Here is a 26806-nt window from a genome sequence, read left to right on the forward strand (position 1 = left end):
GTCGCCCCCTCTCTTCTCCACTCTGCCTAGCCTCCCGTGTCCTGTGTCCTGGGCCTCTGAGGTCAGCGCCCTCTGTCCCTCCCGGGTCTTCACAGCCCCTGGGAGGAGCTGGAACTGTGGCTGCTGCACCTTCTTTTCTGCCTCCTGGTCCTCGTCCTGCCTTCTGCGCCTGCTTGCGGCACCAGGCTGGTCCCTGCTGAGCTTTGAGGCGGGACCTGCTCACAAAGCCTCAGGGCTGCTCCTTGTCCTCCAAGTTCAGCACAGTCTCCCACAGTGGGCAGACTTCCAGGAGGTGAGACCTCTCTGGAGCCCCCGATCCTAGTGAACTCTTTTTTCTGCACTCCTGGGGCTCTTGGATTTTTTATTTTAAAAATCAGCTCTATTGAGAGTTCCCAGACAGTAAACAGCACCAAAGGTAAACGCACAGTGTGATGAGTTTTGACAAGTGCCTGCACCTGTAAAGCCGTCATCATAATCAAAATAATGAAATTCCCATCACCTCCAAAAGTTTCCGGAGCCTCCTTTTTAATACACCCGTACCCCCCACCTCTCATCCCCAGGCAACCACTGGACTGGTCTCCTTTCTGTCATTGTAGATTCGTTTATATTTTCTGGAATTTTATATAAACGGACTCATGCAATATTACTCCCCTTTTGCCTGGCTTCTTTCACTCAGCATAATATTCTTGAGATCCATCCATGCTGTGTGTTTCATTGTTTGTTTTTACGGCTGAGTAGGATTCTGTGATGTGAATGCATCACAATTGAGAGATCTCATTCAGCTTTTCATGGGCGAGTCCTATTTCCTCGGCTTGACCATCAGCCATTCGAGGGCTGGGACAGAGTGTCTAGTGCTCATCACTCCCCGAGCCCTGCAGCGAGCTGGCTGAGCTTGGCAGATGTGGTCTGGAGACGGAGCAGATGTCCAGGGCTAGGATGCTGAGTCCACCTGGTCAAGCTCCTGCTCTGTGCCTTGGTGTCACCACTGGTCAGCGTAGACGATGGTGATCCTCACCACTGGTCTGTGCAGACGATGGTCATCCTCACTGGATAAGATTATTAGAAGGCACATTCAGTGAGTCAGTGTGGAACCTTTGGGGAATTATCCTGAACATACTTCATGCTACTTGTTCCTAGGAAGGGGGCTTCCCCAATGTCTCAGCAGTAAAGAATCCACCTGCAGTGTGGGAGATGTAAGAGATACAGGTTCGATCCCTGGGTCGGGAAGATCCCCTGGAAAAGGAAATGGCAACCCACTCCAGTACTCTTGTCTGAAAAATCCCATAGAGAGAGGAGCCTGGCATGCTATAGTCCAAAGGGTCTCAAAGAATTGGACACAACTGAGCGACTGAGCATGCATCCTCATTACTGGGAGGCAGCTAAGCACAGTGTTGCTAAGCACAGTAGCTCCGTGCTGTGACGATGTGACCCGGGCAGGTGCCTCTGCTGTCTCCTTGGACGAGTGGGGATGACAATAAGGATGTCCTGGCTGTGGGGCTTCGGTGAGGATTAAATGTGGATTAAACGAGTCGTTTACATAAAGCCCTAAACTGTGCCACGTGGCACTGGCCCCTCAGATGTGCGCTCTTACATGTATGCAGTGAGCAGACGGTGCCCAGGGAGGCCTCCGAGGTTTAATCCCACAGGAGGAAGGCAGCTGGGGGAGGGGTTACCTGGAGCTCTCCCATGTCCTTCCTCTCAGTGGCTGATACTGATTGTGGACCATGGAAGCAGATGGGATAAGTAAGACCTTCCCGACCTGGGAACTTCTTAGTGGCCTTTTAGCTGCTGGATAAGAATGCATTTTATTCAGGAGCGATTTCACTGGAATTTTCCTGCATGGCTGAGTCTGAAGGGAGCCATTCTTGGCTCTGCAGTCTGTGCTGTTCACAGCCCTCAACTCCTAGCATAGTCCTGGGAGGCAGGCTGGGGGGGCATCCTCACCTTGTAGGGGAGGAAGCCAGGCATCGGCACCCAGGGGTGAAGCCTACGTAGAAGTGGGGGATCCCCTGATTCAAAGCCCTTGTGCAGCGGGGGTACCCCCAGGTGACCCTTCATCTAGAAACTGCAGCCTGGTCTCCAAAGTCACTCCCAGACCCAACCACGTGGTGGTTCTGAGTTTTGCTGTCCCCGTTTCCATTCTTCTTGCCGCATAGTCTGAAGTCTGGTCCTGAAACACAGGGAACCCTTCTTAGGCTGCAGTCTAGCTTCTTCTCTGGCTTGGGACGCGGCCAGGGGGTTACACCAGAGTCCCTGTTTTCTTGCCTTGCTTCATTTTAGCACCACCATCAGTAGGGCTGCAGTGAAAGCTCCATGTTTTCGGACACCTGTGGTTTGCCCCTCCCCCGAGTGTGCAAAGTGACGTGGGCGGCCCCGTGGGCTCCTCCTTCTCAGGACCCCCTGGCATCTGTCCGTCCCCCCGGCTCATCTGCATGGCTCTGACCCTGGGGCCCCACCTGGGGAGAGAGAGCCAGGGATGGGGACGCCTGACTTCCACGAACTCCTGGACTCTCTCTGAACCTCGTTGTCCCTCAGCTCCTGGAAACGTGGGTCCCAGACCATCAGCCCTGCCAGATCTGCACGTGCCTCAGCGGGCGGAAGGTCAACTGCACGACACAGCCCTGCCCCTCGGCCGGAGGTGAGGCTCCCTCCACACCCACCCCCCCGCCACCGTCTCCAGAGCCGGGGGGCCAGATCCATACATGGATTACCTGTGCCAGCCCTGCTCCTTGCCTCTTGGGGCTGGAGTCCCCTCTCTGCACGTGGGTAGAACTCTCGGGTTGGCGGGCCGGGGAGGCCTCTCCTGCTTTCCCCACCTCGACTCTCAGCCCTGGTGTCCTGAGGGCGCATCTGAGCAGGGTGACAGGACGTGCTGGGGAGACTCATTTGTCGATCGGCTGGCTGGTTGCCATGGTGCAGAGTCTGCAGGGGGTGAGGGGTGGTGGGGGGTACCATTATCTCTTCCTCTGACCTCTGTGGCCTCTTGTTCCCCAGTGCCCACGTGCGGCCCATGTGAGGTGGCCCGGCTCCGGCAGAGCACGCAGCAGTGCTGTCCCGAGTACGAGTGTGGTACGTGTCACCCTTTCTCCAGGTCCGACCCCAGCCCAGCCCCAGAGGGCGAGGTGGTGGTGCTGAAGGGGACGGTGGGAGGGGCCGGGGGTGGATTTTCTAAAACCTGGAAAGAGTAGCCTCTGGAAAAGGGGATTTGCTTCCTAGAAAAATTCTGCAGTGACTTACCAAATGTAAGGTTTGAGAGCATTAAGAAAGAATAGGGTTCAGTGTTCGCAGAGGCCTTGTTTGCAGCAGCCAAGATATGGAAGCCACCTAAGTGCCCATCAGTAGATGAGTGGATAGGGACCTCCTTGGCGGTCCAGTGGTTAAGACTCCATCCTTCCACTGCAGGGGCCACGGGTTCAGTCCTTGGTTGGGGAACTAAAATCCCATGTGCCATGCGGCCAAAAAAAACAGAAAAAAAAAAAAAAAAAGAAACGGATGAATGCATAAAGATGTGGTATATACGTGCAATGGAATACTACTCAGCCACAGAAAGAATAAAATTTGACACTTGCAGCAACACAGATAGACCTGGAGGGCATGATGCTAAGTGAAGTGGGTCAGACAGAGAAAGACAAACACTGTGTGATACCACATATATGTGGAATCTAAAAACTGCAACCAGCTAGTGAATATAGCAAAAAAGACACAGACTCACAGATACAGCGAGCAAGCTAGTGGTTACCAGTGGGGAGAGGGGAGAGGGAGGGGTAAAACGGGGCGATTAAGATATACAAGCTACTGTGTGCACAGTAGATGAGCTACAAGGATGTGTTATACAGCACAGGGGTTATAGCCAGTACTTTATGATAACTCTAAGTGGAGTATAACCTTTAAAAATTGTGAGTATGCCAGGGTAACTGGCATAGTTATGCCAGAGTAACTGTAGAGAAGGCCACACATGGACGGGCACCTTGATTTCAGCACGTTATGTGTCAGAGGGTTTTGTTATAGGATTGCAAACTACATTGTGAATAATGGGTGGAATGACAGTGTAATTAAATGAATCCAGAGCGGATGGAATTCTGGTTAATATGACGGGAAATCTCTAGTGCACTGTCCTCATCCTCTCCGGGGTGTTTTTTTAGCTTGCAGGCAAAGACATAAAACACAGGCTTGTGAAGTTTGCAGCAATAAAATCTTTGAGGGAGAGCAGGTAGATCAAGGCAGCGGGAGGACCTTGAAAAGAAATCACGAGACTTTGCTTTATGCTGATGAAATGTATCAAGGACAAACAGAAGCCCCGTCAGGAGATCTGACTGGAGAACAGTTTATTAAACTGTTGGGACCCTATGCCAGTCGTCTTGGGTTGTTAGCAGTAGAGGGAACAGGTGGTCATTTAGTTCAAGGCTTTCATTTATGGACAGTACAAAGCTTCTTCAATGTGCTGGGCACTTTGCTGCCATTATTTCAAGACAGCCTTAGACCGGCCCTGTGTGGTGGACTTCCCACCTTACAGAAGGTGATCCTGAGGTCTAGAGGGTTCAAGATACTTGGCCTAGATCTGGAGTCCCTGCAGATGATGGGAGTAATTAACATGAGTTTGTCCTATATCTTGGATCTATCTGTTATCTGTCTATTGATCATCTGTCTATTATGTATATATTTATTTATCATCACCTCCCCCTACCCCCTCCTTGTCTCTGTATCTCCGTCTTTAACTTCATCTCCATCTCCACCTGCATCTCCATCTCTGCCTGAATCTCCATCTCTACCTACACCTCCATCTCTACCTGCATCTCCATCTCTGCCTGAATCTCCATCTCTACCTGTATCTCCATCCTAACCTGCATCTCCTTCTCCACCTGCTTCTCCATCTCAACCTGCACCTCTATCTCTGCCTGCTACTCCATCTCTACCTGCACCTCCATCTCTACCTGTATCTCCATCTCTGCCTGAATCTCCATCTCTACCTGTATCTCCATCTGAACCTGCATCTCCATCTCCACCTGCATCTCCATCTCTACCTGCATCTCCATCTCTGCCTGAATCTCCATCTCTACCTGCATCTCCAACTCTACCTGCATCTCCATCTCTGCCTGCATCTCCATCTCTACCTGTATCTCCATCTCCACCTGCATCTCCATCTCCACCTGCATCTTCATCTCTCTCTTCATCTCCAGCTCCCCCTCTGTCTCCATCTCTAGCTCTACCTTTATCTCACTGCCATCATGTGTGTAAACAGTGGAGGTCTCATGGGTAGAAATGTAGGGAACCACTCAGTAGCACAGGAGTGGCCTCGCTGGACTCTGAGGGCCCATCCCTCCTCTGGCCCTCAGTGTGTGACTTGGTGAGCTGTGACGTGCCCCCGGTGCCTAACTGCGAAGACGGCCTCCAGCCGGTGCTGGCCAATCCTGGCGAGTGCAGACCCAGCTTCACCTGTGGTGAGTCCTCCCTCTGAGGGTGAGGAGGGGGCTGTGCAGTCACTCTCCCCTGGCCTGGGACGGTGTCCTGTATTCTAGTGAGCTGAGTCTGGGCTTGGGGTGTGTCTGGAACAGAAGGGTCAAGGTCACACCTGGACTGAATCCTCTAAGACTCCTCCCAGTCACAGGCTGTGACGGGGGAGCAGGCGTGGGCACAGCTGCAGGCATCCCCCTCTTGGGTTTATTAGGAGGCAGTTGGACCTGAGGTGAAGAAGCCTCCATATCTCATTTTTATTTACTCGAATCCTCCCATAGACCATGGAGGGGAAGGAACATACCCTTGGCTTGTCCTCGTCACTGGGTCTTTGTTGTTTAGTCGCTGTCGTGCCTGGTTCTTTGTGACTCCGTGGACTGCAGCATGCCAGGCTCATCTGTCCTTCTCTGTCTCCCAGAGTTTGCTCAAATTCACGTCCATTGAGTTGGTGATCCTATCAAACCATCTCATCCTCTGTTGTCCCCCTCTCCTCCTACCTTCAATCTTTCCCAGTATCAGGGTCTTTTCCAATGGCTCTTCACATCAAGTGGCCAAAGTATTGGAGCTTATTCCCAAACAAATTTATAGATTTTTCACTTCCTGTATGTTTATCTATTTAAATTCTAAGTACTGCCAATTTAAGCCTAGGATTGGACTAAAGAAAGTCCTGGACATGTTAAGAAACCACATTCTGTGTTAAGCTACTGAGTATACCCACCTAAAGTCAATACCTACTTACAGTCCTGTTGATTTGGAATCTCACTTCAGTTCATAGATGGAAACCCTTGAGGGTGAGAGAACACTTTATATCCGGAAGAAGCTGGGACAGGCAAAGACATGGGGGAGGATTTGGCCTTGATGAAATGACACTGTGGATTTGCTGTCATTTTTCATTCATCATTGTTGAAGGACCTAAAACTGTAGGGTATTTATTATTCCAGGTACTGAGATGGGAATAAGATCTCATAAGCTACCAGCCTGTAAAAATGCTAACCAGTGCCTGTGTGCCTGGGGTACCTGGGTCTTAGAGATTCTGCATCTGTCCTCTCTGAGTATCTGCAGGTGAAAGAACCCCACCCCTTCCAGAGGTGCCTGGGAGGATGATGGACTGGACACCCAGCAGCCTTCTCTTCCTCTCTGTTAAAATAACATCACATTTCCCCTTTGGATTAGTGTCTTTACTGTCCTACAGACTAACTAACTGCTTTACGGTGTGATTGACTGTCCCAGGGCTCCTGAGTGGGGCTCACGTGTGTTTCTGACTTCAGAGGGCCTAGAGTTCCCAGGGACCTTGCATCCTAGCTGAATGCTGAGTGCAGGGCTCAGCGTGGCAGGACCAGGGCACCACTTTGTGCTGCCCCTCAGTCTGCAGGAAGGAGGAATGCCCGAAGGGGTCCCCACCCTCCTGCCCCCCGCACCGGATGCCCGCCCTTCGGAAGACCCGGTGCTGTGACGAGTACGAGTGCGCTTGCAACTGCACCAACTCCACGGTGAGCTGCCCGCTGGGGTACCTGGCCTCCACCATCACCAACGACTGCGGCTGCACGACCACCACCTGCCTCCCTGACAAGGTAAGGCTGCCCGGCTCTGGCTGGGATGATGGCCAGACACGTGCTTCTCGTGGAAGACGTGCCTTCCTGCCCGGATGAGTGCTGTGTGGCCTGGTGGGGGGGCATCAGCATTCTCTCTTAGCCTGATTCTTGTTAGCTCAGGGGGTACTCGGAGACTACCGTGTCTCAGCATGGCTGCGTGCTGAGGTTACAGACGTGGTGTAAGATACAGTCCTGCCTTTAAAGAGCTCCTGTACAGAAGCTGGAAGACTGAGTGGGTATAGTGAAAGTGTTAGTTGCTCAGTCACGTCTGACTCTTTGTGACCCCATGAACTACTGTAGCCTGCCAGCCTCCTCGGTCCATGGGATTCTCCAGGCACGGATACTGGAGTGGGTAGCCATTCCCTTCTCCAGGGGATCTTTCCCGACCCAGGGATCAAACCCAGGTCTCCTGCATTGTAGGCAGATTCTTTAGAGCAAGTTTAGGAAAATGGTTTTAACCTATTTGTACTGTTATGATGTGAGTGAACATAGACAGCTGTTTGGAGCTTTGGAGGACACACTTGGGATTATTTAAAACGTGTCTTTAAGCTTTATGATCAAAGAGTTTCCTTGAGCATCTCATGCCGAGAAAATAAAGTCTGAGCGTGTGTATCACATGCACTCCAGGCTTAACTGTTCTAATCCTAGCCAGCCGCTGGGATCGCATGTCCCACGCTCCTTCCATAGTCTACAGTTCTTCCAAACGGATCCTGTGCCGCAAACACAGCTCGCAGTCCGTGCCCGAGCCTTTGTTTGATCCATTCCTCGTCCTTTGTGGGCCTCAAGGGAGCACTCGTTCATAGCCCCTGCCCAGCCGCCCCTCACTTTCAGCCACTCCTCACGGGACAGAGGGCTATTCATGGGTGGGTTCCGAGTGCAAGGACATCACTAAGTCTGAGAACTAGGGTACAGCTTTCCGAGGGACACAGGAAGGAGTTTAATGCAGCGAAGGGAGCGGTGATAGTGAGTCAGGTCAGCCAGTGTATTATATCCCCACCCAAGGACCATGAAAGACTCACAGGGGGCCAGTCCACGGGTGGGCTTTCCTAAGTTAGGTGGGCAGGGGTGGGAAGAGGCCAGACTCTAGTGTGGGCAGAGACCATGCTGTTTCACTTACTGCTGTAGTCTTAGCACCTAGGGTAGCTTCCAACACGTAGATCCTCCGTCCATGGGATTTTCCAGGCAAGAGTACTGCAGTGGGTTGCCATTTCCTTCTCCAGGGGATCTTCCCGACCCAGGGATTGAACCCGAGTCTACCGGCATTATAGGCAGACACTTTACCGTCTGAGCCACCAGGGAAGATCCCAGCAGATGCCCACTCACCTCTCATTTAGATGAACCGAGTGAATTCACTCAGGAAACCTTGCGTCTACAGGTGTGCGTCCACCGAGGCACCATCTACCCCGTGGGCCAGTTCTGGGAGGAGGGCTGTGATACCTGCACCTGCACGGATCTGGAGGATGCTGTGATGGGCCTGCGCGTGGCCCAGTGCTCCCAGAAACCCTGCGCGGACATCTGCCGGCCGGTAAGGGGGAGCAGTGTGGGGCGGTTGGGACGGGGATCCCAGGAACGGGCAAGGAAGTCCCTTTAGGACCCTCTGGTTCAAGGCCAGAGGGGAGGGGCCAGGAGGGGAGTGGGGCGGGGTAACGGAAAGAGGCATGAGGCGAGCATGGCTCTGTCATCCTTCCGTGAACACTTCTCAGCGGACGGTCATCTCAGCCATGTGGTCTTGAGGCCAGAGGGCTGGGGAGTCGGTTTAAGCAGAGAGGTGAATTAATAGCCTAGAAAACAGGGCTTGGTTTTTTTTTCCTGTCAGTGTAACATCATGTTTCTACGTAGTTTGGTGATTTTTCAGACCAGGTTTATAATTTGAAGTACAGAAGTTGAGCTGTGTTTATAATTTGAGGTAAAGAAGTTGAGCTATGTTTATAATTTGAGGTATAACTGGGAGTTGGAACCCTCCCCCAATTCAGTTTTTAATTCTTTTTGTGGTGGCCTTCCCACTAACTACTTGGGGATGCTCTATTCTTGCCAGTGAAGACTGATCAGACTCTAGAGAAAGGGGAACCACAGTCTGCCGGGGGAATTGTGGGTTGAATTCTTGCTGGTTTAAAGCTTTTATTGTTAGCACAAGTTCACATGCCCAATGCACAGGGAGGCCAAACAAACCGAAACATTGGAGTTTGAGGAAGAGAAAGGTTTATTGCAGGGCTGTGTAAGGAGATAGGCCGCTCTTGCCCTAAAAATCCCCAAGATCTCCTAAGGGTTTCGGCCAAGTATTTCTAAAAGCCAGGTGAGGGAGGGGGTCACAAGGGATGTGATCAGCTTGCACAGTTCTCCAATGGGCTGAGTGAAGGAGCAGGTGGTGTCATAAGGGTGAACATGACCAGTCCTTAGGCCCCAGGAGGCCTGGGGCTGTGTGCTCATGGTCAGTAAGTGGTGAACTTCTTCTGTTTGGTGGGGAGTTTTCACATTTGCAAAACAACTGAGAAAATGTGCATCAAATATTGTTACCTAGGTACTTCAGAGAGGAGCTACAGCAGAGGATGTGGGGGAGGCCTGTCTGTAGGAGGCCCCATAGGGTCCTGCTCAGTTACATTATTATTACTGCTTTATTCTCAGTAGAGAATGTTGATCAAAGAAGTGGAGCTAGGACAGATCTGTACCAACAGCAGTGAAGAGAAGGCTCTTGATGCTTTTTCAGAAGTGTGTGTGTGGTATGCTGATGGAGGGGAGGGCCTGAGAGTGAATCCAGAAGTGGGGACGTCCATTCAGTGCCCCCACGGCTCTCCCTGCTTCGCTGATGCTGTGGAGGAGCAGGCCTGCCAGGCCCCTGGGAGAGGATGACGCTGTGGGATCCAGGGGTGCCTCTGGGGAGCGCCCATCCGTCTCCATCTCCTCCCACAGGCCACGGGAGGCAGCGGGAGTAACGTGCTATCGGGTGAAGAGAATGCTGCTAGAGGTCGTTTTTATACAGTTGGTCCCCAGTATGTTTTGTGTTTTGGTAGGGAGGTTTGTTTGTTTGTTTTAACTGTGATGGGTCTTTGTTGCAGTGCGTGGGATTTCTCTAGTTTCAGCAAGTGGGGGCTGCTCTGCAGTTGCGGGGCGCGGGCTTCTCATGGCGGTGGCTTCTCTTGTGGAGCACGCGCGCTGGGGCATACAGGCTTCAGTAGTTGCAGTGGGCGGGCTCAGTAGTTGTGGCTCATGGGTTTCGTTGTCCCTCGGCATGTAGAATCTTCGCAGACCAGGGATCGAACCCGGGTCCCCTGCATTGGCGGGTGGACTCCCAACCACTGGACCACCAGGGAAATCTAAGCCATTAGGTCTTATTCATCCTCATGATTCTCCTCCAGAAGGAAGAAGAGGCAGGGCTGTTCTTCCCACTTGTTAGAAAGCAGAGGGGATGAAGTTGGCTGAAAGCAGAGGGATGTTGTGCTGGGGGTCATCTGAAGCCAGCAGATGGGGCGAGTCCTGACTCCTAGCCTGGGGCTGTGCTGGCACTCTGGTATAGCTGGCAACAGGGTTGATTTCCTTCAGGACTGACTGGTTTGACCTCCAGCTGCAGGATAACTAATGAGATCTCAGCTGTTAAGACTGAGAACAGCTTGCCAAGCACCACTGTGACGCGGGTTGGGTGTCGGCAGGTCCCATGGAGATGGTCCTCAGGCTCCCAGGTCCCCGGGAGAGGCTGTAACTGGGGTGTGGCTGAGTGTCAAGCACGTCCTGTGACTCGGTGCCGCTTGTGAGTGTGCAGGGGGAGCAGAGCCGGTGTGGTACCCATGCCCGTCCTGAATACCCTTCTCTCCGAGATGCTGCTTAGTCCTGGGTTCCGGCCCCTCCTCCCCTGGGACAGCCTCGCACATCACCGTTTTGTCTGTTCTTTGTACACTGTTTCCGTGTTCTCGGTGGAGGGTTTCAATCCAAGACCCCCATGCTTTGGCCAGATTGGAGGACCTCCAAGAGGAGGATGGGTTGGCAGACTTCCACCTTGCAGGATGCTGGTCTTCCTGGCCAGCTTTCTGGGGACGGTTGGTCTCATCTCAGGGTGCCCCATAAACTACTAGGTCAGTGTCAAGTGGTGACCTGGGGAAGCCCAGCTCTGTAGGTTACTGAGAGGTCCTGGGGTCAAGGCGCTCATCTTGTGCAGGTAACTTGCTCTGTTAGTGCAGAGCCCAGACTCCAGGCATCCTGAATGTTCTCCCCTGGTCTAGACTTGGGCCGTGATAAACGTTGGGTCAGCTGGCAGCTGCTGCATGAACTCTGAACGTCTTTAAAACCCCCGTGGACTGCCTCTTGGGGCTTCCCTAATAGCGCCATAGTAAAGAATCCCCCTGCCAGTGCAGGAGATGCAGGTTCGATCTCTGGTCCAGGAAGATCCCCTGGAGAAGGAAATGGCTACCGACTCCAGTATTCTTGCCTGGAGAATTCCATGGACCGAGGAGCCTGGTGGGCTACCTCCATGGCCTCTCAAATAGTCAGACACGACTGAGCAACTGAACAAAAATGACTGGCTCCTGGTCCGGAGTGGACGCTTGCGGAGGGCAGGGTTGTATCTGGACAGATGATGTGAGAGCCGTAGTGATTCAGTGGGTGGTGCTTCCTGACCACTTAGCGTGATCGTGGGGCCGGAGGAGCGCAGAGATGAGGACGTCCGGTCTGGCTGCCCTCTGCAAGCCCCGGAGCTCCAAACACCTGTGCGGGGACCAGAGCACTTGCGTCTTTGCTGCCAGCTGTCCCGACACTCCGTCCTTGTGTGTTTTCAGGGCTTCACCTACGTCCTCCGCGAGGGAGAGTGCTGTGGAAGGTGCCTGCCGTCGGCCTGCGAGGTGGTGACCGGCTCCCCGCGGGGGGACTCCCAGACCCAGTGGAAGAGTGTAGGTCTGGGCCAGGGTGTGTGGGCAGGGGGCTGGGGGCCGGGCCAGCCTCATCTGGGCTCCAGGGCTGGCCTTGGTTTCGATAAAGCAGATGCTCACTCCCTACCGTTCGCTCTCCCTGTGGCGAGTTTAATGTAGCTGTTGGTTTATCCAGATGTCAGCTGGGGAACTAGTTAAGGCTGCTCAGATCTGGGGAGAGCCCAGTGCCCTCTCTATGAGTTCTGTGAGCTCCTGGGGGTGGGGGTTATGTTCTCCTGTTCACCTGTGAACCTGAGGACTCTGATGGTTGATGCAGGTCTGTATGATGGCCCAGGCAGGGTCCTCTGACCTTGTCACTGATTTCCGTTGGAGAAATTTACAATCCAGAGAAGCAAACAGTGTTTCTGTCCCCAGACCCCGCAAGCTACTTCTGCAGCTCTGGCTGTGGCCCTTGACCATGCCAGTGGCCCCCCCACCTCCCTCCCTATCGTCTCCTGTCTGGCCTCTCACCCCCAGATCCCCCTCCCTGAACCAGAGCAGCCTAGCTTCTCCTTTGTGGCCGGAGGCCCTCACTTTGGCTCTGGAGCCATTTTCTGAAACACAGAAGATCCCTCCCTGGGAGTCTTAGCTCAGACGCAGCGATGTTAACAGACCTTTCCACTCTGGCTGATACAGATAAAGTGGGGGTGCTGAGCCCTGGGATCCTCAGGGGGCAGGTGCTGGGGTGGGTGTGAGGTCCCTTTTCAGTCCCCCAGGGAGACCAAAACACACTCTGTTTAGAAGGAGCGCAAAGGGTTAACTGTCCTGCCCTGGCCATGCGCATCTCGTGCCCTGGCCCACTGGCCTCTTCCTCCTCGGTGGTGACCGAGGGACTTGCTGAATTCCCCATGAGGGGTCCCACCTCCCTATTCTAGTCCTGGTCCCTGGGGATGTCCTTGCTCCATCCCTCCTCCTGCCCTGTCAGGCTGCCTGCTCCCCATCACCCCAGAATCAGGCTGGTTTTGCGAACCCTCCCCAGGGTCAGAGGCTGCTGTGTCCTGGCGGCGGGGGGAGCTGACAACTGGTACCTTTGAGGCTCAGTACCCCTCCCTCCCAGTCACTCATCTGCCTCCAGGGCTCACTCAGCTCTGACCTCAGTGTTTACGGAAGAGTCTCCCTCGTCCAGTTCAAGTCTCCCTCTGACTGTAAGACTTGGGGGTCAGAAGTGGCTCTGGAACATGAGGGACCAGCGGGAGTGGATGGGGACGGGTCTTCTTAATGCATATGATGTCCAGGGCTCAGTGGGTTATTGATCAGAGTCGAGTGTGGCCTGCAGTGGGAAGGTGTGTTCAGGGTGAGTCAGAAAGGGGTCAAGACAGAGGCTGCAGTCGGGGCACTCTGCTCCTCCTCTGAAAAGAGAAGAAAGGGAACTGGGCCTGAAAGAAGCTGCCGGGCCTGGAGCATGCTGACTGGGCACCCCTGCTTGTGCGTCCGGGAGACACACAGACCGGTCAGAAACTCTGGGGAACTTTCTGAACCATGTTCTGGACACTCAGTGCTCCTGGATGGTGGAGCCAGCCTGAGGGGACAGGCCACCCATTGCAGCCTGGAGGACTGGGGACAGATTGCAGGGCCAAGGGCCAGATGCAGCATCCCATCTTTAGAGGGAGGCCGTGTGAGGCTGGGCAATGGGCTGGTTCCCCCGACCCCCATGTCGCCCCTCCGCTGTCTCCCCACGCCGCTGTTCCTGGTTGCTCAGCTCCCAGGCGGGCTGAGGGCGGAGGGAGCACCCTCTGTCCTCAGGTGCTTCCTCTGGTGGCTCAAGACTGTCTTGGGAGCACACGTGGCTCTGAGCTGGGCTCTTGGTTGGGGGGACTCTGACCCAGACTCACCGAAGGACCTGGACGAGCTGTCATTCCCTCCAGGGGCCTCCCCCATGGGCAGGGCTTAGCTGTGGAGCCAGGCTCACCTCCAGGGCCCACCCAAGCTCCTGAGGGGACCACCCACTCCCAGCAGGACCTCAGGCCCCGCGACCCACTTGGGTGCTCTGCCTACAGGTTGGCTCTCACTGGGCCTCCCCCGAGAACCCCTGCCTCATCCACGAGTGCGTCCGAGTCGAGGAGGAGGTCTTCGTGCAGCAGAGGAACGTCTCCTGCCCGCAGCTGAATGTCCCCGTCTGCCCGTTGGGCTTCCAGCTGCGCTGTCAGACCTTGGGCTGTTGCCCCACCTGTCGCTGCGGTAAGACATGCCACCAGGCCAGCCTCCAGGCCTCCCAACCCTCCAAAAAGGCTCAGGAGGGCTCCCGAATCCCTGCCTTTGGAGCAGCTTAGGGAAATGGGCAGGATCAAATCTTCCTGTCCATTCCTAATGTTTTGGGGAGAAAGCAAATGAGAGGAGAGAAGCAGGACAGTTCCTGAAGGTCATCACTGAGCTCAGTGCTGGCTTTGTACCGTGTCTCATGTCATCCCATGACGATCACAGTGAGTACTGTGATACCGCCATTTGCTCACCTGAGTGGTAGAACTGGGATTGGATCCAGGCTTCTCTGATTCTACAAATACCTTCTCCATTGTTCTTCTGAAGAATGTATTCCAGCTGTCCATCTCCTAACCCCACCAACCAAGCAACCAAGCAACCAATCAACCAAACAACCAATCAACCAACCAACCATCAACCAAGCAACCAATCAACCAATCAACCAATCAACCAACCAACCATCAACCAAGCAAACAACAAACCAAGCACTCAACCAAACAATCAGCCAAACAACCAATAGCAGCAGCAATAGCAAACAACTCTCACCACCGGCTACCCTGAATTCTTTGTGTGATTTTATCATGGGACTTAGTTTCCAAAGCAGATTTTCATTCCTTCACAAGCACAGCACCCTCTCTCTTGCCCCATCAATGTGAATCACTTAAACAAGCACCCTCCCCTCCAAGGCTCCAGGGGGCTGGAGGGTGGGGAGTAGGCAGCTGCCCATCCTTGAGGGGCCTGGGGTCAGTGTGGCCACGTAGGCAGGAGACCCACAGTGCTTTGCGGGGTGGAGGGAAGGACTGGAAGGTGGAGCAGAGAGGCCCAGCCCAGCGGAGCAGCCGGGTTGCAGGTCTCCAGCAGGTGTGTTCTGATCACTCATGCCCTGCGCCTGTCTCTCCCCAGAGCCCGTGCAGGCTTGCGTCCTCAACGGCACCATCATCGGGGTGAGCTGATGCGTTCTCCCCAGGGGGGCAGGGACAGGGGCTGTGTGGAGGGTGGGCAGCATCTGAAAGTGCAAATACAGGGCCCGGGGCGACCTGCTCCACCCACACTTTCCTTGCTCCTAGGGCTTCCCAGGCATCCTGGAGGGGAAGCCCCAACTCTCCAGGGCCTGGGTCCCGCCTTCGCCTTCTAGCGCTCATCTCCCGGTCCCCCAGCCCCCAGGCACAGGAGATGTGTCTGTCCCCTCTTCTTCTGCCCCAGGGAAAGCCCTCACTCTCACCACTGCCATCCTTGAGGGGGGAGGGTGGGGGAAGGAGTGGCCTCTGGGGACCGGAGGAGAATTGGGGTGATGATGGCTCCTAGCAGCTTTGAGCAGCTGGGCCCCACACCTCAGGCAGATGGCTCATGGGGCTGAGGGCGGTCAGGGGTTGGGGGACCAGGGTGCCAGGAGGCCTGACCCTGGTCCCCCCTGGTTCCAGCCTGGGAAGACTGTGATGGTTGACGCATGCATGACCTGCCGCTGCCACGTCCAGGCAGGGGTCATCTCTGGATTCAAGCTGGAGTGCAGGAAGACCACCTGCCAGGCCTGCCCTGCGGTAAGAGAGGCTGCGGCTGGGGGGACCGGGGGGTCAGCTGGGCACTTTTAGGACCCAGGCAATGGGACCTCACTAGGATCTTTAAATAAAAACTTTCATGATTTTCTGATTCTGTCCAGTATCTGACAACTGTCAGGAGGGGACTAAAAGTCACCTACCCAGATTGCATTTCTCAGAAATAATTATAATTTAGTTTTGTACATTTTAAACATTCTTTTAGTGTATTTGCAAGGCTGAGACCATATTCACAATTCTGTATTCTTTTTTAGGCAACATTTTAAGTAACATAATTACTGATCTTTGAAAGCATTAAAAATCAGTCAAATATTTATCCGACAGTTACCAGTTAGCCCACAATTATTTATCAGACACTTGCTATGTGCAGATTTCTACACAACGTTCTCTGGAGCGGACCTGCCTCAAAGTGTACTTTTATTATTGCACATTGTTGTCCGACTCTTTGTGACCCCATGGACTGCACCCTGCCAGGCTCCTCTGTCTATGGGATTCTCCAGGCAAGAATACTGGAGTGGGCTGCCATTTCCTTCTCCAGGGGATCTTCCTGACCCAGGGATCGAACCCAGGTCTCTAGCATTTCAGGCAGAGTGTGTACCACAGAGCCGCCAGGGAAGCTCTGTTGGACACTGGGGTGGTCTAAAATAGTTCACCCCGTTTCTGCCAGGTCACGATGATGGTATTTGCTTTGAATACCTCTGCAGGTGGGATCAGGGATGTGGAATACTCATTTCTAGTGGAGTAGAGGAGAGCATGCACTTCACTGGTCTAATCACGACTCTTAGCAAACCCTTCCTCCCCCGCACAGAGCTGCACCAGTGCTGAGGAGGATACCCTGGCTTCTTCTGCAGGCTGCCCCCTGCATCTGGGGCTCCTGCTGTCCTAGAAAATACAGTTGGTCAGATGAGTTTGTTGTGAGCTGGATGCACAGAATACATAATGTAACCACTCTTTTAGGTGGTGGAGCAGTGGGTAGGGGCTGGACGGTTCCTGGAGAGGAGTCTCTCATCAGAGGAGCAATGCACTGGCCAGAGGGGAGGTGCGATGGGGCGAGGGATGAGGAACGCTGGAGCCCGTGTGGTCAGCACTCTTGAGGACAGGCTGTGTTCTGCACCTGGGCGCTGTGTGAGGCTCCAAGGGAGTGAAGGGAATAGGATACACATTGTTTCTGATAGAATGGCTCAAATAGAACATCCTTGCCTCAGTTAGGAAGAAGGGACCGAAATACGTGTTTTTACTTTTTTAAAATTTAAAATCCCAGTTGTTTTAGGGTTTCCAGTGCAAGTGTGTGTGTGTGTGTGAGTGTGTGTGTGTGTGAGACAACTCCCCTGATACATTTGGGCTTGAATATAGGAAGGAATGATGCTGTCTGAAGTCTGTGGCACCCCTTCACCTGAATGTGGATGGAATTACAATCAATGCCAGGAGAGAGAGGTTCGCACCCACTGTCCTGCAGGAAGCGGTCAGGGGGATGAGCATGCTCTTTACTGGCGCCCTCTGGTGGTCAGAGGGTGGCACAGTCACCTCCTCTGCATCCATAGATAACCAGTTTTTTTTTAGATACCCTGTTTTAGAATCCAGTCTAGACATAGGTTTCTAAATATTTTTAAATCCACAGCTCACTTTGGTCTGTGTACTCCTCCTCTTCTCCAAAATTGCATCTCCCCAGGGCAGTGCGGGCTTCCCTGGTGGCTCAGATGGTAAAGAATCCGCCTCCCAGGGCAGGAGATAGCGGTTTTAATCCTTGGATGGGGAAGATCCCCCGGAGAAGGCAATGGCAACCCGTGTTCTTGCCTGGAGAATCCCATGAACAGAGGAGCCTGGAAGGCCACAGTCCATAGGGTCGCAAAGAGTCAGACACAACTGAGCGACCAAGCAAATCACACACACACACACACACACACACACACACAGGGCAGTAAACTCACTTCCTCCCCCTTAAGATCCTGGAGAGTAGCTCTGCGGTGTGTCTTTCAGTCTTTGCTGAGCTCTGCCTCATATGCCCCTTCTCGCTCAGCATCCTTCCCTGGACCTCCGGGAGGCCTCCTGCACGTGGGGAGCTGTGCTGGGTCAAGTTTAGGTCAGCCTGGTTGAACTGCAAATGTCAGATGGGACTGTTAGCATCACCAGAAACGTGGGCCCTCTGTCTCCTCCAGGGTAGACGATGCTTATGCCTCAAGGGGCCCAGCAGCTGATGGTCTGTGCCGGTGGTTTTGCTGGTAGAGACAAAGGAAGGCAAGGGGAAGAGACATGACCCTGACCGGGAACATTGAGAAGGCCTCCCGGAGGAGCATGGCCTTCGATTGACCTTCATCAGTGACCACCCAGAAGTGGGAATGGGGACAGACTGGCAGATCAGCAAGAGTAAGGGCAGTGGCTTTTCAAAAAATAAAAGTAGTTTCTCTTTTTTAAAGGCTTTTAAAAATAGTTCTACTAGATATTGCAATTATTTTTAAAAGTAGATAAATTAAGGCTTTTAGTTGGAGTTTCAACATCAAACTCTCAAAAATTACTAGAATGAATAGACAGAGAAGTAGAAGGATACAGTAGACCTGAAAAGCGCTATGAACCAATTCAACATAATTAAGTTTTATACAGTTTTCACACAACAGCAGGATACAAAATTCTGTTCAAGTTCCCATAGACCATAAACCAGGAGACACTGGAACATATCCAGGGACATAAAACAAGGTGCAAAAATTTCATAGTCTAAAGGTATTGAAATCATACAGACTCTGTTCTCTTAACACTGTGGAATTATGTTAGAAATCAATATGAAAGGAGACTTGAAAATAACCCACATAGTTTCAAGTGCAAGGTTTAAAATATTTTATTATCACTGCGAATGTGCTAAGTCGCTTCAGTTGTGTTTGACTCTGCGACCCCGTGGACTGTGACTCTCCAGGCTCCTCTGTCCATGGGATTCTCCAGGCAAGAATACTGGAGTGGGTTGCCATGCCCTCCTCCAGGGGATCTTCCCGACCCAGGGATCGAACCTGTGTGTCTTATGTCTCCCGCATTGGCAGGCGGGTTTTCTTTACAACTAGCGCCACCTGGGAAGCCCATATTCACTATTCATTATCAGTTGTAAACCGTGCATAGGACCAATGTTAATAAATGTATTCACAAGAGAAAAAAGTTTAAAAAGAGGGTGAGAAAAGGAAGATAGAGTAAGGGCAGTGGGGAGATAGGACTGGGGTCCTCGAGTGGCCGACACAATTTGTGAAAAGGGCGGGGAGACACCTGTGAGAAGAGCCTGGGGGGCATCCCTGGACAGGGGAGCAGGGCTCATTGGCTGCTCTGACCTGTGAGTTCTGTGGTTGGTGGGATGCCTGGCCCTTCCTGATTGGATGCCGCAGTGAAAGCCCGGTCAGCTCTGCCCACCTCCTGGGCCACCTGCTGGCTGTGCAGTGCGTATCCGGTCAGCACTGGCCGGAAGCCCAGCAGCGCTCAGACACGCCTGTCACCTGTGCACTGGTGTTCTCGCCTCTCAGGGTCTCTTCTCTCTCCTGTGGGTGAGGTCAGCCTGCTCCCTCCCCTCCCCTCCCTCCTTCCCCCGTCTACTGCTCCTCTGAAATCACTGCCCTCTCCTCTCACCTCCCACCCCATCCTCCACCTCCTCCTGTCCCTTTCCCTCCCACGATGCCCCGCATCTTTCCTTGTCCTTGGCTTCACCATGCGCTTGGCCCCTCTGGGGTGTGGATGGAGCCTCCACAGCCTCATCTCTTCACTTTGCAACCCCCTCCTCCATTTGTCCCCCATCCCTCATGTCTCCTGTAAAGATTTTGGGCCGAGTAGAGGGTATTTCCTAGTCTCTTCTGGCACTCACTAGAAAATGCCCCAATCCAGGCTCCTATGAAATCCTGTCTGACGTCAACCCCATTTTATTTCCTCTTTCTGATAATAACCAGTTGCATGCATTCATGCTGCTTTTCCCATCTCTCTTCCTCTCCCATTCATCACGGTCCACACCTTCAGGAATCGTGTGATTTTGAAAACACAGCTAAAGCTCACCCTATGGCCTCAAACGTCAACAGTGTCCTTCCAAGCATGTGTGTGTAGCCGGGGCCCATCCAGTCGCCCTGTTCTGCTGGAAGCTCAGTCCTCACTGGCTTTCTCTATAGCCTCCCTGATGGGTTCAGTGCACACTCACAGACTCCTCACCTCCCTGCTGGTTAGGAGCCTTCAGTCTCTGTGCAATCAACATGGGAGCCCTGTGAGACAGTCAGGTCTTCTGCCCGGGACTCCAGACTGACCTGCTAGAGATTCACAGCAGAAAAACCTCAGGACCCCAAGGAATGAGTCTCTAAGTGGTCATTACTAAATGTAGCAAAATGAAAAAAATGACACCGTCATTGGCTTTCATATAGCTAAATGTATTCTTTAAAAATTTTGCTGAGTTTTGTTCTTCCTGTTTTTTTTTTTTTTCTTTTGGCATGATGTGAAAGTGTTAGTTGTTCAGTCGTGTCCGACTCTTTGCGACCCCATGGAGTGTAGCCCGCCAGGCTCCTCTGTCCATGGAATGCGCCAGGCGAGAATATTGGAGTGGGTTGCCATTCCCTTCTCCAAGGGATCTTCCCGACTCAGGGATGTGGTTCTCCCGCATGGCAGGCAGATTCTTTGCTGTCTGAGCCACCAGGGGAGCCCCTTTTGGCATGGTGGGGAAAGATGAAAGAGCTTTAATTTTAATGCAATGATGAGACAACTGATGATCGCTTTTTGCTTCTTATTTGGTTAACATGTTTGAAAATTCTTTGCAAAAATAAAAAGTTGGTTACCCTGTGTGGTCTCCCAGATTTGGGGGCATTTTTGTAAAACCGTGAAATCCTGTGGTCTGGAAGCTACAGCCTTTTCCCCTACCGTAAAGGTAAGGGATGGAGGCAGGAAGACAGTTTCCGCTGTGACAAAGTCCAGTGGTGGATGATGATTGCGTGGACTAGGTGATGACAGAGGACCTTGGAATGATAAGCAGTGGATGAGTTCAAGATGCATTTTTTGGCAAGATCTGGTGATGTGTGGGTGAGGGGCGAGGCAGGGGATGAGCAAAAGAGAGCAGGGACGAGGATGACCCCCAGATTTCTGGTTGGAGCGGCTGGGTATGATGAAATCATTTACAGTTTGGCTTACTTATGAGCGGGGTCTTCAGGGGAGGTTCACAGAGGCTGCATTTTCTCCTGGTTCCAGGGTTACATGGAAGAGAAGCTCCAGGGCGAATGCTGTGGGAGATGCCTGCCTACGGCGTGCACCATTCAGCTACGAGGGGGACAGATCATGATGCTGAAGGTGGGGGCAAGTGGACGTCAAGACTGTCCCCTCAGATCATCGTCTGCTTCCCTTCTTGGGGATCTTTTCTTCAAGAAGGAGGGGGCAAAGTTTGGGTCAATATTGACTTCTTTTCATACCTATTTCTGATTTTTTATAAAGAAAAGATGGATAACCTTTAGAAGGTACAGGATTTTCTCTTTGATTTAGTTATTTTGTCACTTTCCTCGACAAGGGGATAGTTGGTGTGGGCCCCCATGATTGAGAGTTGGTTGACCTCTAAGATTTTCTCCAGCCTTGATTATCTCTGAGACTGGGTAGGCAGTCAGGTGCCAGAGATGCCGATCTGTGAAAGTTAGGATGGGCTGGTGAGACAGGCACCTAGTTCACTCATCTCTCCATCAGAGGCACTCAGCTCTAGTTCAGCTATTGATTGACCAGTTTACCTCCACTGTGTCTTAATTCTTCATGCTGTTATGTGGTCAGAAGAGTTTAGGGATTCCCTGCCTTCATACAGCCCTGTTCCCAGTAAACAGGTTGCAAAACCGGACTGCACCTGCCTCATTCTTGTTCTATGGTCCCCCACGTTGTCTCAACAACTCCAGGGAGTCAAGGTCACTATTTGAAGTGGCTGTGAAACCCAAGCTGCCTTCAGATGTGCTCAACGCACGTCCTCTCTTTCCTTTCAGCGTGATGAGACACTCCAGGATGGCTGTGACAGTCACTTCTGCAAAGTCAACAAGAGAGGAGAGTTCATTTGGGAGAAGAGGGTCATGAGCTGCCCGCCCTTCAACGAACACAAATGCCTGGCTGAGGGGGTGAGCCGTCGGAGCCCGGGCCCTGCTTTCCTCTCGACTGGCTCCATCTATGACTGAAAAAAGAAGGTTCTTTTGAATGGCAGTTCAGCTCTGCCATGATTCCCAGTGTTCAAGGAGAACCCCAGCCTAGTTTAAAAATCAACAAAATTACAAAATCAAAGCCTGATAGAGAGATGAAACTCTCTATGATGCTCTAAGAAAATACCTCCCCTTGGGGGAGATTGGATCTGTGATCCTTGAATGGGGAGGTGAGAGGCCAAACTAATTGATGGTCCCCCCTGGGAATGACAGTCCCGGAGACTCTCAACTGGAAGAGAATTCAGAATAATCAGGACTGTTTCAGCCTGACCGGGCGGGGTGGTCAGTCTGCTCACCTTTGTGATGGGACAGTCCATTCACTTCTGGGGACTTGGGCTCAGGGCTGTGAGTCCAGAGGCAGGAATGACAGAAAGTGTCCGCTATGTACTATTTGTGCCTAACTTGGGACTTTGCTGTTTTCTTAGGGGGAAATCATGAAAATCCCTGGCACGTGCTGTGACACATGTAAGTACGTTACCAATAGACTGTCCCTTGAAACCCATCAGATTAAGTCCAGGGGATGTTCCTCGAAGTGAACTTTGTTCTAGAAAGATAGCGCAGTCATTGCATTCCATTCTGCAGGGGACTGCCACCCTGCCTCGCATGTCCTTGGACTGCCCCCTATTCAAGCCCCCTTTCAGATGCCTGTAAACCAGTCTCTTCTTCCTTCTTCCAGACTCCTGGCAATCACTAGCCTGTTACTTGCCTTTCTCCTCACCGGGTCTTGGGTTGGTCACAGTCCTATCACAAGAGAATGTCTTCTCTCTGCCAGTGAAGCTCCTTGAGGACGAGGCACCTTGATTTATGATCTCAACAGATGAGACACTCAATACACCTCTATTCTTTGAGTATCCCCAGAGAGAAGGGGAAGCAAGAAGCTGGCTGTGGGGCTGCAGAGAAACACAGTCTTCTTAAGGACTGATAAGGCTGGTCTCATTAACCAGTTTTATTAATCTCCTCTCCTTCACTCTTGCCTGTTCTTTTTTAAAATTAATTAATTTTACTTTCGGCTGCACTGTGTCTTCGTTGCGGTGGCCAGGCTTTCTCTAGTTGTGGAGGCCGGGGCTACCTTTAGTTGTGGTGGACAAGCTCCTGGTTGTGGTGGCTTCTCTTGTTGCTGAGCATGGGCTCTCGAGCGCACTTGCTCCGTAGTCATGGTGCATGGGCTTAGACGCCCCGAAGCATGTGGGATCTTCCTGGACTAGGGATCGAGCCTGTATCCCCTGTGTTGGCAGGCAGATTCTTTGCCACTGGGCCACCAGGGAAGTCCTTGGCTTTTCCTGACCTTGCACTGTGTTGCACAGGTTGGTCCCCCAGTAGTTACCGCAGCAGCTTTGGAGACGGAGCTCCAGTCAGCTCATCAGAAAGCATCTCACCGCATGTTCTTGTTTCCATGAGCACATGTACTTCTCAGAATCCCAAAGTTAGTGCTGTATACTCTGGGTATAGAATTACTTGTCTGGACTAATATTCTTTGTTTTTTAGTTTAGTTAGCTTTTTGTTTGTTTGTTTTTGGATTCCTGGGTCCATGTTCCCATGTTTATTTGGAGGTAGAGAAAGCAAAGAGTTGCTCAGTTGTGTCCGACTCTTTGCAACCCCATGGACTATAGCTCACCAGGCTCCGCTGTCCATGTAATTCTCTAGGCAAGAATACTGGAGTGGGTAGCCATTCCCTTCTCTAGGGGATCTTTCTGACCCAGGGATCGAACCTGGTCTCCTGCATTGCAGGCGGATTCTTTACCATCTGAGCCACCAGGGAAGCCCCTGGGGAAAAGAAAGAAAGAGTGAAAGCATGAATACCTTCAGTGGTCAGTCATTTGTTCTTCTCCTGATGGCTCCCTCTGACAGTCCCTGGAGTTGCTGTAACCAAGCTGCAGACTGAGGGGACACACTCTGAGAGCATCTCTCTCTGTGATTCCTGTCTGCATGGCTGAGATCAGGAAACCATCCAGGAAGAGACGCATTTTTCTCTAGGTGTGCTGCAGGGGCAATCTGGCCAAGGCTGTTATCTGCAAAAGTAGCAATGAGGCAGGAGAAGGCACTGGCACCCCACTCCAGTACTCTCGCCTGGAAAATCCCACGGACGGAGGAGCCTGGTAGGCTGCAGTCCATGGGGTCCCTAAGAGTCGGACACGACTGAGCAACTTCACTCTCACTTTTCACTTTCATGCATTGGAGAAGGAAATGGCAACCCACTCCAGTGTTCTTGCCTGGAGAATCCCAGGGACGGGGGAGCCTGGTGGGCTGCCGTCTATGGGGTCGCACAGAGTTGGACACGACTGAAGCGACTTAGCAGTAGCAGCGGCAATGAGGCCAAACGGAGGCTTCAGTGCTTTCAGGAGACGGGAACCCTCCATAAGGAAAATAAGCCAGGCTCGGGGATTTAAATCAACTGTGTGTTGGCTTCAATATGTTTTCCTCATTCACCCTCTTAATGTGGTTGGCAGGCTTTTGCTTTCAAATGAAATTATTTGGAAATTGGGAGTCTGGCTAATATGTATTTCAAGTTGAATTAGATTTGGAGCCATCCAGGAATGGAAAACTCCCAGTGTTTGGACAGGCAACAGTGAGCTGACATTGAATCCTAGAATTATCAGTGGTGCAAGGAGAGATTCAAAGCTGAATGCTTTTAACCCCTGTGTGGTAAGGAAACCCATGCCTGCGACCAGGAGATGGCTATACTCAAAGCAAAAGATTCCATAGGGGCCGCAAGGATCTTCTCAGTCCCTAGGGAGACAATGACATTTGCGGGGATGGATAGATATTAATTGCATTTATTGGATACTCATTGCCCGTTCACTTCTGGGTATAGTATAAGCAGGCTGCCCAGGCGGGAATCCGCCTGCAGTGCTGGAGACGGAGGAGATGCAGTTTTGATCCCTGGGTGGGGAAAATCCTCTGGAGAAGAAACTGGCAACCCTCTCCACTATTCTTGCCTGGGAAACTCCATGAACAGAGGAGGCTGGCAGGCCATAGTCCATGGGGTCACAGAGTTGGACACAACTGAGCAACTCAGCACACATGCAGAATTATAACCGCAAGAGGCTTGCTCTGATCATTATGGCTTTTAGAGTCTACAGTTGTATAAAAGTAAGTCTTATCCATCGACATCACCAAAGCACGGTGAATCTAGGTTCCTCTTGCAGTTAGAATTGTGCCATTAAGTGAGTTCAACCCAGTGATATCTTTATCTCTGGTTGTGAAGGGTCAGGAGAAGCTGGGCTTTAGGTGGTGCTAGTGGTTAAGAACCTGCCTGCCAATGCAGGAGATGCAGGTTCGATCTCTGGGTCAGGAAAACACCCCGGAGAAGGGAATGACAACCCACTCTAGTATTCTTGCCTGGGAAATCACATGGACAGAAGAGCCTGGTGAGCCGCAGTCTGTGGGGTTGCAAAGAGTAGGACACGACTGAAGCGACTTAGCAGGAGAAGCTGAGGGGAACCAGGATCACTGACTTGCCCTCTCTGTAGCTGGCTGTGGTGACCTGGTTACTGTGAAACTGACCTATGTCTAGTGAATAAGGGAACTGGAGTGGACAGTGTTGAACGGGAGAACAGGTCCCATCTCTCACTTGCCCTGTAGGTGAGGAGCCTGAGTGCAAGGACATCACAGCCAGGGTGAAGTCCATCAAGGTGGGAGACTGCAAATCTGAAGATGAAGTGGACATTCACTACTGCCAGGTAAGGGGTCCTCTGCTCAGAGGACGGGTCTCTTCATTCGAACACCTCTCTTGAGATACATTGTGAAAAGATCTGGGAAGTTCACAGGGAGGAGATGTGAAAGAAACTAGGGACATTTTTTTCCTTTTGAAAGCAAATGTTTTATTGAAGTTAACTGAGAAATTTTGACCCCAGAAGATTAAAAAAAATCAGCAATGATTCAAAGCTTCCTTTGAGGAGAATGGAGGGTTACTTATGGAACACGGGAGCTGCCTTCCCCGGAGATCCATCAAACATGCATAGAAATTGCAGCTACAGGGCTGGGTGTGAGAGTTCCAATTAGGGGAGGCCTTTCAGACACACTGCCTGGCTGTCCTGGGTTCCTCTGGCCGAGGCCAGGCCTGGAGGAGGGCAGGTGCAAGAAGCCGGCTGCCCCAGAGCCCTCCCCACCCTGGGACTCTCTATCACCCGCGTCGCTGCCTCTCTCTTTCCCGCTGCAGGGAAGATGCACCAGCAAAGCCCTGTACTCCATCGACACGGAGGATGTGCAGGACCAGTGTTCCTGCTGCTCGCCGACGCGCACGGAGCCCATGCCAGTGCCCCTGCGCTGCACCAACGGCTCCATCATCCACCATGTGGTCCTCAACGCCCTGCAGTGCCAGTGCTCCTCCAGGAAATGCAGCCCGTGACGCGCTGCCCGCCCGCCACGGACACCCGCTGCCTCCCGCTAGGCTCGGCGATCTCTGCTCCGCGCATGCGCACTCTACTCCCGGACCTTCCCGGGCTCACAATAAAGGCCAATCTATCCTCTCGTCAAAGGCTGGTGGTTCATCCAGGTTGAGATGGCTGGGCTGCTCTGAGCCGGGTGCTGAGGTGGGGGCTGGGGAGTGGAGAGGGAGCCCAGGCTTTCACACCAGATCCTTTTCACCCCGAGAGAGACTGTACTCAGTGCAGCCACTGGACAATGAAGCTGGGAAGGATTTAGACATCATCTCATCCACTGCCCTCTCCGGCCCCTTCACCGAGGATGAAGGTAGCTCAGAGAGCGTGAGTGACTTGCCCAAGGTCACACAGCTGCTGGGTGGCAAGGCCAGGTTCAGAACCCAAGGACCTAGACACCTGGGCAAGAACCCTCGGGCTGGTCCAGCAGAGCCACATGAATCTAGTCCTGACAGATTCAGCCTTGATCTCACCGGAACCGGGGAGGGCTGCATTTTTAGGCCTTTCTGCTTCCGCTGGATAAGAACCTCCAGGGAAGATAACGTTGGAGGCAAATGGCATGAGTTGCGTTGAGTCGCGTTGGTG

The 26806-nt window shown here is 52.5% G+C and overlaps 1 protein-coding gene across 1 annotated transcript in view; it reads left to right on the forward strand.

Annotated features, from left to right (window-relative positions):
- VWF (von Willebrand factor) overlaps window positions 1-26319 on the forward strand; it is a 124922-nt gene extending 98603 nt beyond the window's left edge. Inside the window, exons 39-52 of the mRNA XM_070790261.1 lie at window positions 2536-2638; window positions 2995-3069; window positions 5334-5438; window positions 6817-7022; window positions 8419-8568; window positions 11807-11917; window positions 13933-14113; window positions 15035-15075; window positions 15553-15669; window positions 20869-20967; window positions 21636-21764; window positions 22268-22307; window positions 25425-25522; window positions 26002-26319. Coding sequence (XP_070646362.1) covers window positions 2536-2638; window positions 2995-3069; window positions 5334-5438; window positions 6817-7022; window positions 8419-8568; window positions 11807-11917; window positions 13933-14113; window positions 15035-15075; window positions 15553-15669; window positions 20869-20967; window positions 21636-21764; window positions 22268-22307; window positions 25425-25522; window positions 26002-26190 — 1644 coding nt within the window. The 3' untranslated portion in view covers window positions 26191-26319. The remainder of the gene's footprint in view (window positions 1-2535; window positions 2639-2994; window positions 3070-5333; window positions 5439-6816; window positions 7023-8418; window positions 8569-11806; window positions 11918-13932; window positions 14114-15034; window positions 15076-15552; window positions 15670-20868; window positions 20968-21635; window positions 21765-22267; window positions 22308-25424; window positions 25523-26001) is intronic.
- Window positions 26320-26806: the final 487 nt, after the last annotated feature.

This window comes from Bos indicus, chromosome 5, assembly GCF_029378745.1.
Source record: "Bos indicus isolate NIAB-ARS_2022 breed Sahiwal x Tharparkar chromosome 5, NIAB-ARS_B.indTharparkar_mat_pri_1.0, whole genome shotgun sequence".
Lineage (NCBI taxonomy): Eukaryota > Metazoa > Chordata > Mammalia > Artiodactyla > Bovidae > Bos > Bos indicus.